Source organism: Gossypium raimondii, chromosome 1 (assembly GCF_025698545.1).
Source record: "Gossypium raimondii isolate GPD5lz chromosome 1, ASM2569854v1, whole genome shotgun sequence".
NCBI classification, from domain to species: Eukaryota; Viridiplantae; Streptophyta; class Magnoliopsida; order Malvales; family Malvaceae; genus Gossypium; species Gossypium raimondii.
The window spans coordinates 42,150,075-42,165,805 of record NC_068565.1 but is presented as its reverse complement, the minus strand read 5'-3'; the positions used below and the strand labels follow the sequence as shown (position 1 = coordinate 42,165,805).

Genomic DNA, 15,731 nt, shown 5'->3' with positions numbered 1-15,731 from the left:
AATCAAAGATGCTTACAAAATGTAACTCAATAAAATTGATCCAATCTTTACATAGAGATTATTCAAGCTACCTCCGATAAAATTTTCCTTTTTAAACCTACCTATTATAAAGCCAAATAGAGCAGAAGATAAAAAGTTCTAACTGTTTTAAAACAACATATAAAACCCATAAATTAATAGTTAAAACTCTGTTGGTCCTTGGATATTTATATATTTGGCTATATGTATTCACAACTGAAAATATACACTCTCAAGTAATAAAACTCTTTGAAACCCATCTAGTTGACAATATGGATGCAGTTATATTAAAAAAGAACCAAAGGGAAGAAGGTTCAGGTGGTTAACAAGAATCTAACACAACTACTCAAGAGGCTGGCAACATTTCATCAAAGGAGAAAAGAAATAATAAGTCAAAATACAAACAGCAGAGTGATTGTTACGCGCATACCACAAGAGGGAAACTCAAGTATTGGTAATGACCTATAAACGCCCTATGGCCTATCGGGACATTACCTGCCAATGGAGTGGTGACTGGAACTTAAAGTCCACAAGGAAGTAAAGGCTGCAAGTTCCTGGGACTGGTCCAGGAATGAATTCCCAAATGTTTATCAAATGATCGAAAAGGCTACTTTCTGATGTAGTTGACTGCAAAAACATTATACAGGGTTAGATGATCAGTAAGGGAAAGAATTAAATTCATGGAAAAAAAAGGGATCATCTATACACATAAATCCATAACTTAAAAAGCTATTAACAAGATTATCCTAGAATAACTAACACCTATAAACATAAATTCATCTGTCTGTCTATACACATTGGCAACTAGTTCCTATCCAGCCTATAAACAACTAACACCTTGCATAATGAACATGTTTCACTAAGACTTAACTCACAGAAGTGGTTTGAATAGAAAAGAATTTGAAAATGTTAAAGGTTAACTAACATTGAGTTCTGGAATTGCAGCAATAGAACAACTCCTCGGCACATAAATCTCCAAATATACATTATATCAACAATATCTATGAGATATTGCATCAGTCCACATGAGATCACTTGGACATTTTAGCAGAACCCGCTAATTAGAACATGATAAAAAAATAGAAATAGCTGAAAATGGATTAACATAAACACACACTATGTGAATCCACTATAAGTCTCAAATTTATCTTCATTGACCTACGCACAAAAAGAAAATGGCCCAAAAATTGCAAAAAGATAAAAACACAAAATACAGAAGAATAAAAATATTGTATGATAGAAGCCAAGCTTTTACTACTTTCCAATGAGCATAAACAATATTTCCATAAATGATTGCATTCAGAGGTGTATGTCTCTCTTTCGCCTCCTCAAACCAATAATCTGCAGCTCTTCCAAAATGACACAGGATATTAGTTCAAGATGAAGCAAATTTGCCCATTTTGGCCATTGGCCATTGACCATTTCATAGCCCCATAATGGCCATAAAATTCACCAAACAAACTTTAACTAGTCTACCACAATTTTGCAAACAAAAATTATTTAAAAAAAAAAAGAAGCAAAAGCAAGATGCTCAAGAAACATAGTACTTTAACCAGATAAGTCCATTCAAACACATGAGAACATTGAACCAGGCATGCACTTAGGAAAATCTTGCATCCTCTTGGTCCCTTAGTGATAATCATCCAATTTAAAACCATTTGGTAATAAGTAGAGGAGTTTAACTTGAATATAAGAGTACAAAAAAATCAAAAGAGTTAATAGACGTGGGATGACACCACTTAACACTTATCAAATGAGAAATAACCTCCAAAGAAATTGTCAGTTTTGCATTTTCATTTTACACCAAAAGACTTTTGAATCATGAGAACACACCTAATGATATTCAATGTTGTCAAATATACTATACATGCGTCAGAGGAAACTAAGTGATATATTAGAGGCTATAGATTGAGTCACTACCGGTCATAGTAAAAGACATGTATAGGCACTACATTATCTTTTGGCTGTCCCCCACCCCCATCATAAAACTGGAAACTTTTTGTTAGATTTCTATCAACCTCCAAAAAATAATACAAAATGCATAAAAGTTGATGTGGCCTGAGAAATCGTTAATGGGAGACATTTTTTCAATGGAATACTAGAAGAGGTTCTGAACAATCCAAACAGAAAAAATAACATATTGCTACAGCAATCTCGGAACATGACTATGATTAACCCACCTTAAAATCCACAAATAACTAGACTCTTAGACAAATATCCAATATTTTTAAGCATCAAATATCCAATATCTTAATACAATAGACATCGCTAAGTAGATATCATCAGCTTACAGAACACATAAATGCCATGCGAAGAAAAAACAGCAGTTTTAAATATAAGGGTGAAATTCACTGCTATTACCTTTACAAACTTTGGCTTGCTTAATTCGGTCTGACTAAAAAATAGAAAGAAATAGAAAATTTGGAGCTCAGTAACTGCCCTGCAAAACCGTGCTCTATATCAAGAATGGTCAAGGATTCTCAAATCATTTCTTTATCACAGTTCACCAGAAATACAGGACTAACGAAACAATAAAAATTTTAACAAACATATTGATATTTCACTATTTTAATCACATAAGAAACTAAATAAATGAACTGACCTATCCAAATTAAAATGTAATAGAAGATAAATTTTCGACTCACGGAGGCGGGCGAGTGAGTTGGTTGTTGGGTAAAGTGACTAGGCGTCGGCTGCTCGGTTACAGCCTCTGAGGAAATGGGTGCACATTGGATGTTTAGGGTTTCGGGAAATCAAATAATGTGGATGGGAAGGTAATATATCTGTAGAGCAGAATTGAAAGGCGTCAACAGTCCAGGAAGTCGGTTTTTTTTTTTTTTCTATATTTTAGTCAAGCAAAGGAAAAACACGAGAAAGAAAAGGGCTCAACAGACTGAGAAAGAAAGCAAGTAAATCGTGGGAGATGATATCGAAGAAGAAAAAGAATATTTGATTTATTTTGCGCTGTTTCAATAAAAATTAAATAAATTCGTGCCGTTTATGTGAAAAACGCCGCTATTATTTTAACTTTACTATATTTATGGGTAAAATGCCGCTATTGTTTTACCTTTTGCGGCGTTTATAGAAAAAACACTACTAATGTATATATTTGCGACGTTTTTCGATTCAAATGCCACTAAAAATACCACTAAAAACTTAATTTAATGTAGTGATTTTAGTCAATAAACACACAAAAATAGGTTCATTTAAATTAGATCGCGTACGCACATAACAATAATTTATGTTGGCATATGCAACCATGTTATTCTATTAAAATAATTAAGTAATTACAAATTTAACAATTTTATTTGACAAGACAAATATTTAAAATTATCAAATACAAATCCTATATTCAACAAATATGAATGTTTGTTATTAAAATTATATATATATATATGTATTTTTATTTGCTAAGCCAGTCAATTTTATTGATTAAAGAACTTGAAACAAGAAAATACCATGCAAAAATAATTACCCTGAAAGAACACTATATAACAGAGTCAAAACTCGCCTAAAATCAAAGACATCAACTTAAAAACACTTGGCTCGACAACGCCTTAAACAATTTAGCACCATAAACGCCGTAAATATAAATTTGATCGATAATATCATTCCTTCAAATCAAATTAAAACTAGTAACACCTATGTCAAAAACTTAATCAAACACCACTACATCCTCAACGTTGCTAATGTTGTTGTCGAAACCATTTTTTTTGATGAAAGAGGTCGTCGACTTTTTATTTAAAAAAATAAAAATTAGGGTATGGGAATCGCCACCAATCTTTTTTAATGAGTTGTGATCGGGTCACCTCGAAAAATAGTTATTTTTATAAACGATTTGATTTATTAAAACAACAATTTTGGTCCACAAAATTCAGAAAGATGGGTTCGGGAGTCGGTTATGTACGAGGAAGGATTAGCACCCTCATAACGCCCAAAAATTGGTACCTAATTGATTAACTAGTGTCTTAACGTCGAGAATTGAGAATTTAATAAGATTTTAAAAATACGATCCTTTGTTAAAACATTAAAATTTTTTGAGAAAGGGACATATTACGCGTTAATCGAAGAGATTTACATCCCGTAAGTTAGGACACAACGTCTTAAATTCCCGATACAAGATTAAATGCCGAAAAATTCACTTATTTGAAAGATATTCGATTATCTCGGTTTTAGAAAAGACCATATTCCGTAAGTTAGAACACAGTCTTTTATTAATCCCGAGATTATTTTAAAAATGTATTTTTTGAAAAGTGGTTCGTATATTCTAATTTATCGGAAAATTGAAACCCCGTAAGTTAGTGAATGACTTCTCGAATTCCAAAAATACGAAAAATTGTCTTCGTTTTTAAAATTTTTTTTTTTTAATTTGGATGAAAATTAATGTAATGTTTAAAGTGATATGCAAATAAAATATCAAATTATCGAATGATTACAACAAATGTATTAATAAGCAAATCGTTGCACATACAATAACAATAATAATATAACATACATCATTTCAAGGCTAATATTAACAATCAAAAGAATAAAATAAATAATGACAAATGAATAACAACCACAATAACCAAAATAATAAGTCTAAAACTTGAAAGTATTTAAAAAAACAAATAAACTAATAATGGAATAAAATAACACTAATAATGACAAAAATAAAATAAACAAGCCAATAGAAAAAATAATGATAAAATAAAAACTAATATAAGATAGATTTAAAATTGAGAGTAAGTAAATAAATAAATAAATAAAATAGTTAAAAATAATGATGAAAATGATAATGATAATAATAATAGAAATAATATTATAAAAATAAGATAATAAATATGTAAATAAAACATACATAAGACTGTATTTAAGGATTATAAAAGAAATAAAATAAATTAGTAAAAGAAATATTAGGATTTAGATATATAAAAAAACTAAACAAATAATGGATATAAAAATAAAAATAATATTAACTTAAAGAAAAGTGAAGAACAATAGACAAATTAATAGGCAAATAATAAAGTAAATTACTCAAAGGACTATATTGAAATTAGAATGAAATTGGAGGCAAAATTCGTAATAAATTTAATGCTTAAATCGAAATAGGACTGAAAATTAATGCGCTTGAAGAAGGAGGGGTCATTGGGGAAATTATTCCCCTTTCCCAAAACGACACCGTTTCAGGTGTTTTCCCTTTTAAAACAGTCTAAGAACCAAATTAAAAAAAATGAAAGTTCGTGGAAAAATTAAAAATAAAGAAAATAGGATAGGATCCAATTGTAACCATCCTCAAAAGCGGAAGGACTAAGGACACAAATAGCCCCTTCGTCAAAAAACACGCGAATCCTAGGCGATTCGGGTCGGGTCAGTCCGGTATAGGTTAAAACGACGTCGTTTTGACATTTATGTGTGCTGACCCAAAACGGCGCTGTTTCATAAAAATCATTTTCAAACACCTTCTTAAAAAAAACAAAGAAATCCTCTCAACTCTTCTCTCCTCTCTCTAGGCTCTAGCTATCGCTCCAGTCATCGGCCATCGTGTCGGCCACCTGCCGCCGTCCATGGTGGCTGAAAAGTAAAAAAAGCCATTTTTGGGCTTTTCGACTCCCCGAGCCTAAAAAAACGCCGATTTTCATCAAAATCGGCAGACCTCCTTCCCTAGCGGAGAAAAACGTGAATAAAAGTAAGATTTTAATCCTTTATCTTTATTTTCTGTGTCTTTTAAAAAAAAATAAAAGTGATAAAAATGAATCAAACAAAAAAATAGTAAAGAACTACCTTCTAAAATGGTTTGTATTTGTATTGATTTTTCTCTGATTTTTTTTATTCATGTTCGTAATGTAGAAACCAAAATACAGGAATCGGGGCCCCCTTTTTATAGCCCGAAAATATCCTTTTTTTATTTTTCTCTTTTCTCTTATTTTTTACACTGTTATTAGATTCTTCTCGTTCATTCGTTTTGTAGGTACAAGGCCGTTTGCCAGCTGGTGTACGGAGGCGCACGTGGGGAGGTGGCTGGAGGTGCGACGGCTGAAAGCTGCTTAGCTAGGTTTTTTTTTTAAATGTAATGGGTTTGGGCTTGTATTGGGCTAGGGTCTTGGGTTTTTTAGTTTGTAAATGGACTGTTTGATTCTTGGACTTTTTATTGGGTTTGTTTTATTTGGTATTTTTTTTGTTTGGTTTATTTTTAATAGGCCGGGTGAATCGGGCCTATTACAGCTGCCCCTCTTTGCTCGTTGTCGTGTAACGAGAATGGAGCAAAGACTTTAAAAGGGCCAATTTTGTCTGGCCTCTTGGTGCTCATCTTCTTCAAGTAGCCTCATTCCATTTCACCACTTCTTCAAGGGTATAGGAATTGGTGTTTCGATCCGCTTCAATGTAATTTTAGGGAGAAGAGACTTGTAGCTTCGATCTACTCCGCTGTAACTTCAAGGAGATAAGGATTAGTAATTTCAACCTGCTCCACTGCAACTTCAGGGGATAAGGTTTGTATATTTTTATCCTGCTCCACTACAACTTCAGGGAGATAAGGATTGTGGTTTCGATTTGCTCCACTGCAACTTTAGGAAGATAAGATCCACCATAATTTGTAGCTTTAATCTGTTCCAATACAATACCAGAGAAATAAGATTCGCTGTCTTCAGTCTTCTCCGCTGCAACTTCAGGGAGATAAGGCTGGTGGCTTCAATTTGCTCCACTGCAACTTCAGGAAGATAAGGTCCGCCATAATTTGTAGCTTTAATCTATTCCACTACAACGCCAGAGAAATAAGATTTGATGTCTTCAGTCTGCTCCGCTACAATTTCAGGGAGATAAAGCTGGTAACTTCAATCTGCTCTATTGCAACTTCAAGGAGATAAGATCCGCCATAATTTGTAGCTTTAATATGTTCCACTGCAACGCCAGGGAAATAATATTCGCTATCTTTAGTCTTCTCTGCTGCAACTTCACGGAGATAAGGCTGGTGGCTTCAATCTACTCTACTGCAACTTCAGGAAGATAAGATCCGCCATAATTTGTAGCTTTAATCTGTTTCACTACAACGTCAGGGAAATAAGATTCATTATCTTCAGTCTGCTCTGCTACGACTTCAGGAAGATAAGGCTGGTGGCTTAAATCTGCTCCACTGCAACTTCAGGGAGATAAGATTCACCGTAGTGACTTCAATTCATCCTATTGCAACCTCAGGGATATAGGATTTGTAACTCTACTGATCTGTTCTCTAGGGAACATGACCTGTAGAATCCATTTCATGGGCCTAGTTGTGCCTATTGATTAGGATGTTATGATCGGAATGAATCAAAATCTCCTAACTAGATGTGTATGAATGAATGCAGAATGTCATGAGAATGATCCCTTAATATTTGAGTTGTCATTGCTCATGTTCATTAAGGCTTTATCACTGACATGTTATAACGTCATCTTGTCCGACTTGTATCTCCAAAGAAACACTCACGTTTTACTTAATCAGATTGCCCCCACTGTAACTTCAAGGTTCATTCCACTGTACTTCTGAGACATAAGATTTGTACCATCTTCCTCCCACTGTAACCCTAGGGTATAATATCTAGCTCCTTTTCAATTCTCTCCTACTGCAATTCAAGGGTACATAATGTGAATCTCTTTGGTCTTTTACACCATTCCTAGGGTATCGTAACCAGATGATTATTCACAAATGTAAAATTTTCTTCTCGAAGAATAACCTCCTCTTATTGCTTGGTGATCATTGCTTGTTTATTCATTGAAGCTTTATCACCGACACGATATTTTATCGTTTTGTTCAATCAATATTTTGACAACAAAATCCGACGGTATAGTCTTATTTTAGATTCTTCCTTCTCAGATATTTCTAACCTTTAAACTTGGTGCGTTCTAAGCAATAGTCCTGTTTCAGGTTCTTGTATCATTTAGAAACTTCTAGAATAATATGCAGAACTTCCTTTGTGAAAGTATTGTTAATCCATTAATCATTATTCCAATGCAACATGCTTGCAAAAGGTCATAACACTGGATAAGAATAGAATTGATTTGGAGCATAGCTCGAAATGAATAAATTATCAAGGATGGTAGAAAATAAAAAAAGAATTGATTGGGAACATGTATCTTGAAAAGAATAAAGTATTCCAAGAATAGCAAATTCAATATAAGTAATATGAAAACTAGGTTCCCCAGATATCGCAGCTTGAACTTCTCTGTACAAACTTTTTAAAAATCGTTTTGAGCTTTACATGTGTTTACGAGATTTAGAGTACTTTGTCGATGTCCCAGATGTCGTATTCCCTTTCCTGTTGATTTAGGTATAGCAAGATCACCGCACTCCATTTTGATCAAAATTTGAGTCGCCTTTTTTGGGTTTTCAACTCAAATCCTCTTTGGTCTAAAGTCGCCTTTTGCGGGTTTTCACGTTGGCCTCTCTTTTTTTCTTAGGACTCAAAGAGCCCTTTATGGGTTTTCGTCTTGGTCTTTTTTTTTAGGACTCAAAGTACCCTTTGCGGGTTTTCGCCTTGGTCTCTTCTCCTTCTTTAGGTGAAGTACTTCTTGACTGAATATAAATTTATAGGATTAGGCAAGTTTTTACCATCCATCTCGGTCAAAATCAATGCTCATCCAGAAAATACCTTTTTTACCATATAAGGTCCTTCCCAATTTAGCATCTGTTTCCCTCTAAAATCCTTTTGTAGGGGAAGGATCTTTTTCAACATCAGGTCCCCCTCAAGGAATTCTCTAGGACGAACTCATTTTTGGTACATCTAACCTTGACGGATAGCCTTTAGCCTCTTTCCTTCGATCAAGTTCAACTGATCATAACGGGATTAGATCCATTCTACTTCATCTAATTTTAGTTCTGACAGAACTCAGAGAAAAGGAATCTCGACTTCAATAGGCAAAACTGCCTTCATTCCGTAAACCAAAGAGAAAGGCGTTGCCCCAGTGGAGGTCCTGACAGATGTTCGATAAGCATAGAGAGCAAATGGTAATTTCTTATGTCAATCTTTATAAGTCTCAGTCATTTTCCCCACGATCTTCTTAATGTTTTTATTGGCTGCCTCCACTGCACCATTCATTTTTTGGCGATATGGTGACGAGTTATGGTGTCTGATCTTGAGTTGACTGCAGACCTCTGCTATTGTGCTGTTGTTTAAATTCAGCGCATTGTTAGATATAATTCTTTCTGGCATTCCATATCGACATATGATCTCTTTTTTCAAGAATTTACTGACTGCCGACTTCGTAACAATGGCATATGAAACAGCTTCCACCTACTTGGTAAAGTAATCAATGACCACAAAGATAAATCGATGCCCATCAGAAGCTTTTGGTGATATTGGCCAAATGACATCCATGCCCCATATGGAGAAAGGCCAGGGAGAAGTCATGACATGAAGAAGTGATGGAGGCACATGAATTTTATCTCCATAAATTTGGCACTTATGACATCTTTTGGCGTAATTAATACAATCCCCTTCCATGGTGGACCAATAATACCTGAATCTCATAATCTGTCTAGCCATTGTGAAACCATTTGCATACGTTTCGCAGATACCCTCATGGACTTCCTCCAAAATTTTCTTAGCCTTCACAACGTCCAAACATCTTAATAGTACCTGATCCTTTCCCTTTTTGCATAAGATCTCCCCATCTAAGACATAGTCACTGGCTAGTCTTCTCAATATCCTCTTATCATTCTCAGTTTTTTGGTCAGGGTACTCACGATTCTTCACATATCGTAGTATATCTTGGTACCAAGGATGATCATCATTTTCCTCTTCTTCGATGCTGTAACAATGAACCGGGGTCTCATCGATACTCATCTGGATAGGCTTAATATCCTCTTGTTTGCTTACTTTAATCAGGGAAGCTAGGGTAGCCAACGCATCAGCCATCTGGTTTTCATCTCGTGGGAGATAGCAGAAAGTAATGTCATCAAACTCATCAATCAATTCGAGAACCAGATTTCGGTAACTAATTAATTTGGGATGTCTTGTCTCCCATTCTCCTTTGAGTTGGTATATCACCAATGCAGAATCCCCATATACCTCTAGTACTTTGATTTTACGTTCTATGGCTGCACGGATGCCCATGATGCACGCTTCATATTCTACCATGTTGTTTGTGCAATCAAAATCTAATTTGCTAGTAAAAGGATAATGATCTCCGTTTGGGGATACTAAGACTGCCTCAATTCCATTGCCCACAGCGTTTGAGGCTCTGTCAAAGTTTAGCTTCCAAATGTGACCCACTTGAAAATGTTCTTCAGTGGTTGCCACATACATCAGGTCCTCATTCGGGAAATCAAAGTTCAAAGGCTCGTAATCCTCTAAGGCTCTACTAGCTAGAAAATCTGCTATTGCACTCCCTTTCACGACCTTCTAGCTCACATAAACTATGTCAAATTCAGAAAGCAAAATCTGCCATCTGGCCATCCTCCCATTGAAAGCAGTTGAATGGTACAACATGTACTGTCTCAGTGTCCGAGTTGTCCAGATCAGGGCACAATATACTTTAAAGGGTCTAATTTTGAAATTAGTCAAGTCGTATGGTACAACATGTACTGCCCCAGTGTCCGAGTTGTCCAGATCAGGGCGCAACATAATTTCTCAATAGGTGAGTATCTCATTTCACAATCAGTGAATTTCTTACTAAGATAGTATATCGCCCTTTCTTTACTTCCTGTCTCATCATGTTGGCCTTGTAAAAAGCTTCCTAACATTCTTCGTCTCATACACCTAGATTATGTTTCTTCAGAAGACGGAATATGGGGTCACATTTCTCAGTTAGTCGTAAAATGAACCGGGCAATGTAATTCAGTCTTCTTAAGAAACCTCGAACTTTCTTCTAAGTGCGTGGTAGAGGTAATTCTCGTATCACATTGACTTTATCTGGGTCGATCTCGATTCTTTTTTCACTGACTATGAAGCATAACAGCTTTCCTGACCTAGCTTCGAAAGTGCATTTTGCTGGATTGAGCTTGAGCTGGAACTTCCTCAATCTTAAGAACAATTTTCTCAAGACTTGCACATGTTCCTTTTCTGTTCTGGATTTTGCAATCATATCATCGACGTAAACCTCGATTTTTTGTGCATCATATCATGGAACAAGGTTACCATGGCTCTTTGATACGTTGCTCCCGCATTCTTTAATCCGAATGACATCACTTTATAGAAAAACGTTCCCTACAGGGTTACGAATGTGGTCTTTCCCATGTCTTCGAGATACATCTTTATCTGATTGTATCTAGAGAAGCCGTCCATAAAGGAAAACAGTGAGTAGTCTGCCGTATTATCCACTAAAGTGTTAATGTGAGGCAATGGGAAATTGTCTTTTGGGCTGACCTTGTTAAGTCCCTGTAATCCACACACATTTGTACTTTCCTATCTTTTTTAGGGACTGGAACGATGTTGGCTACCCATTCTGAATATTTGACCACTTGTAAGAACCCAGCATCAAATTGCTTTTTGACTTCTTCTTTTATTTTTAGCACAATGCCAGGCCTCATCCTCCGGAGTTTCTGCTAAATTGGCTTGCAATCCTCTTTTATAGGAAGGTGGTGTACTACAATGTCAGTGCTTAACCAAGGCATATCCTGGTATGACCATGCGACATCTTTTAATTCTTGCAGTAACTTAACGAGGTCTCACTTCGTTTTTGTGGTAATGTCAGTTCCAATCTTCACCTCTTTTCTCTCTTCTAAGCTCACAATTTCCATTCATTCCTTGTGAGGTAAGATTTGTTTCTCCTCTTGTTCTACCATCCTCAACAAGTCCGGAGATAAGCCACAGTCTACGTCATCTTCAAAGTCATGGGATCCCTCTAAACACATGTATTGTTCAAAAGGGGATTCTGAGTCTGTATCAGCGTCGCTCATGTTGTTGATATCTAGGAACCTGTTGTAGATACAAAAGAATATACAAATAATGTATGAATTTAAGAATAATTATTTGTACAATATGTGTAACAGCCCAAATTTTGGGCTAGTCGGAAAAGTGGTTCGAGACCACAAATTCGACGAGAAAAAAATATTTTCATTATATTTTTATGGTCTACGATTTCACAAAATTATTTCGTGAAAATTTCGTTCGAAAATTTTGACGTTTGGGCACTCAATTTAGTCAAAAGGACTAAATTGTAAAAGTGCAAAATTTGAGTTCTACATGTTAGAAGTGTCCAATTGTTATGAAATTTTAAATTGGAGGTCCTTAAATGGTAATTAGACCATTGGTTAAATTCTTGGACAAAAATGGACAAGAGATAAGTGAAATAGGAAATTTTTAAGTTGGGGGCATTTTGGTCATTTAGTAATTAAAAGAATTAAAAAGGCCAAAATAGCCAAAAATTTGTCCATATTCTCCATGGTGAAAGAATCAGCAAGGGGGAACTCATATTTAGGGTTTTCAAGCTTCCAAGCCCCATTTTTAATGTTATTTACGTTTTTAGAGTCCCGGTAACTTGATTTAGCTTATTCTAGCAATAATTTAACCTAGGGTTCATATTTGGAAAAATACTCATATGTGAAATGTGTTTATTTTGATGTTTTATGGTAGAATATGAAGCTTGAAATTATGTTAAATAACTTTTGCTAGTCGATTTTAAGTGAAAACGAGTAAATTGACAAAATCGGTAAAAATACCTAATGTTCATAAGTAAGTGTTAGAGTGAGAATTTGATGTTTCCATAGAAGGGAAAAATGTTCTGCATGTCATAAAACATAAGAAAAAGGAATAAAGTTTAATTTTCGAGCCTAGGGGTAAAATCGTAATTTTGTGAAACTTTAGGGGCAAAAATGTAATTTTGCCAAAATGTGATTTTTGGACTGGGTTGAATAATGTGAGTGTTAAATAATTTAAATGTGTTATTATAAGTCAAGAAAGACAAGGAATTGACTTTGATTAGTGGAAAAGGAAAAAATGAGAAAAAGTGAGAAATTTCCCAATTGAACATTCGGAATAAAAAGGGATACGAATGAAGTGACAGAAATGATCACATGTGTGGCATGGACTGTGTGTAGGCCACTATGCGAAAGTGAAAGTGATGGTCACGTGTCTAGTACTATGTGCATGCTACTACGTGTACCAGAATGATAGGTTGCATGTGTAGTACTATGTGTAGGCTACTATGCGTACCGGATAGCTTCGATCACGTGTGTAGTACAATGTGCAGGCTGCTATGTGAATTGGTATCATTAATTATAAGGTGGTTGCTATGTGCTGATCCCACCAGATATCATTGATTACAAAGGGTGGTTGTTGTGTGCTAAATCCACCGTGTATCTGTTATTATTCCGAAGTGTTCATCAGGAAATTGACTAAGTGAAAATACATGAGATCATGTAACGATTAAGTGTGATTGAATGATGAATATATGTGTGGAATTGAATTGAATAATGATTGAAAGTGAAAAAGTAAAATTAGCAACAAAATAGTTTTGGACAGGAACAATAGTGTGGATTTTAAAATCACCAAAATGGTGTAAATTGAATTTAAGAGTGAATACGATATTAAATGAAATCTTAATGAGTCTATTTTACATAAAATAAACATAGAAAGAAAAAAAGTTATATATTTTGAGATATTTGAATCTTAGTGAGGCAGGGTAGAATTGATTTCGAAATCCCCTATTCTAAATTTGGAAAATAATTAAAATTGTAAAAAATAATTATGAGTTATAATTTATATTCTTAAAATCTCTAATGAGTCTATTTTCAAAGGATATAGACAGAAATATCATCCTAATTCATGCGGTGAGATAATTCATTTTTAGTGAAGAGAGGTCAGAGATGTTGAGCAGTGAAACAGGGGTGACTTTAAAGAATAAACTGTAATAATTGGCTAAGCCAAAAATTCTGAAAATTTTATGGTAGGAATATATGTGAGTCTAGTTTTGGATAAAATTAATATAACTTACTTTGCAGCTCTGTAGCTTTGGATAAAAATAATTTAGTGACTATAACTCGACTAGACAGCTTTGAATTTAAATATAAGCGAATAGTAAAATTATGTATAATGCTATTTAAGCATGTTATATACATAAAGGATGTGGGATGGAGACGAGGAGGAGGACAATAAAGTATATGAATGAATTGTGTATAATTGGTTAAATGTCTGATTATAATCGATAAATGTTGAAATAGGAGTGATGCTTATATTGGTGCATTACTGGTCATGGTAAGCTCATGAGAGAAAATAAAGTTTCATAGCATATGCGTGTGGTATATTGGCATGAAATGATGTCATGAGTGGCTTATGAATTAACTCATGTTGGTAAGTTGATGCATAATTATAGTATTCAAATATATACATATTTGTAATATTTTGCTATTTGATTCAGAAAAAGGGGAATAAATAGCATACTGAAAATTTGGCCATGGTGCTAGTTTATGTTAAAGGAGTGTTTTATGGCATATCTTAAGTAATGGAATGTTATGAATTTTGAGATTAATTTTCTAGTTAAATAAATGACAAATGAATTGATTGCGTATTCGTAATTTTGACATATGCTTGGCATATGAAACGTAATAATATATGCTTGAATAAACTTTAAGTATTCGAATGACATGGATTTGATGGTGATAAGATTCGAACATTGAATTCATGAAGCACAGGTGATGTATTATTGTTGTGTGATAGCTTGGTTCAAGAAATTGGTTAGGTAAATGGTAACTGAAAGCATTTATGGATATAGAAAAAAATTTGGAGTGAATATGAAATTTAGCTCAATGAAATGATTTCATCAATTAAATATTGTATATACTAGAATGTGTTAGTGAATTACATATTCGTAAATTGACATTCAAAGTTCAGTTAGTGATATATGAAAATAACATGAAAAGATTTATGATTGTGATTAATATTGATACTGACTTAAAGTGGATTCTTCAATATTGGATTGATTTAACGGATATATTGAGCATATGAATGGGTATGTATTGGGCCTCGTAAATCCTAATTAGCGACTCGAAGATAATAGTTTGAAAGTTTTTAATTTGTATGACATTTTATAACTCGGTTTAATATGTTTATAAGTGTATTTATTCTGGTAATGCCTCGTACCCTATTCCAGCGTAGAATACGGGTAAGGGGTGTTACAATGTGACATCACCAGATTCGGCCCAAATGTTTAGGCTGGGTTTGGGGTGTTACATTTAGTGGTATCAGAGCTATGGTTTAGTTGGTTCTCGGACTAACATAACGTATGTGAGTTTGGCTATATATGTCATAATATTACTCGTGAAGTGTAATACCTTCTGGCTCTAAGTAAATTGTTCTGTTAAGACAGAGATGACTTCTAACCGAGCTGCTTTTAGTAATGCTGAAAATTTATATTGAGGTAATTGAATGTGTTTGTGAAGAAACGAAATTTAGAAATGTATAAATAATGAAAGCATAAACTTAAAATTATATGATTGAATTTTTCCTCAAGTAAATTTGATTAAAGTTAATGAGTTCAATCAAAATATATGTTTCCTTAAACTAATACGGTTAAAGGATCTTTGGTTTGCATGCTAAAGGAATGTTGAAAGATTGTGTGTTTGAGTTGTATCCTCAGCATTAAGAAAATAGTATCTTGATATGTTAGTGTTTGATAGTTGAAATCAATACAGTTGTTTTATTAAAGTGAATTGAATTATCGATATGTGATTTGAGTTATATGTAACTAAGCATGTCCTCAGCTAAGAGAATAAATTCGGTGCACTTATGAGTATGAAGATAGATAGTCGGAATGAAAAAAAA

General features: G+C 34.2%; 1 protein-coding gene and 1 long non-coding RNA gene across 3 annotated transcripts; both read right to left on the bottom strand.

The window, feature by feature from the left end:
- Positions 1 to 279: 279 nt before the first annotated feature.
- Positions 280 to 2,962, bottom strand: LOC105785885 (uncharacterized). Of its 2 annotated transcripts, none has more exons than XR_008198038.1 (3): positions 2,621 to 2,962; positions 2,380 to 2,458; positions 280 to 1,367 (listed from the first exon to the last, which is right to left on the bottom strand). It is a non-coding gene; the product is annotated as an uncharacterized LOC105785885 (long non-coding RNA). The 2 variants fall into 2 exon arrangements; XR_008198037.1 differs by having other exon boundaries at positions 280 to 1,359.
- A 5,896-nt stretch (positions 2,963 to 8,858) lies between these two features.
- On the bottom strand, positions 8,859 to 9,887 carry LOC128034537 (uncharacterized). Its single transcript, XM_052623036.1, has 2 exons — positions 9,535 to 9,887; positions 8,859 to 8,943 (listed from the first exon to the last, which is right to left on the bottom strand). Exons 1-2 carry the CDS (start codon positions 9,885 to 9,887, stop codon positions 8,859 to 8,861), a joined length of 438 nt encoding a protein of 145 aa, XP_052478996.1.
- Positions 9,888 to 15,731: the final 5,844 nt, after the last annotated feature.

What these genes read in the sequence shown, in the direction of transcription:
- LOC128034537 (XM_052623036.1), bottom strand. Translation starts at nt 9,887, where the DNA reads ATGGCTGATGCGTTGGCTACCCTAGCTTCCCTGATTAAAGTAAGCAAA. An exon ending in CATGAGGGTATCTGCGAAAC is followed by an intron (nt 8,944 to 9,534) that starts GTATGCAAATGG and finishes AACATCTGTCAG; the next exon opens with GACCTCCACTGGGGCAACGC.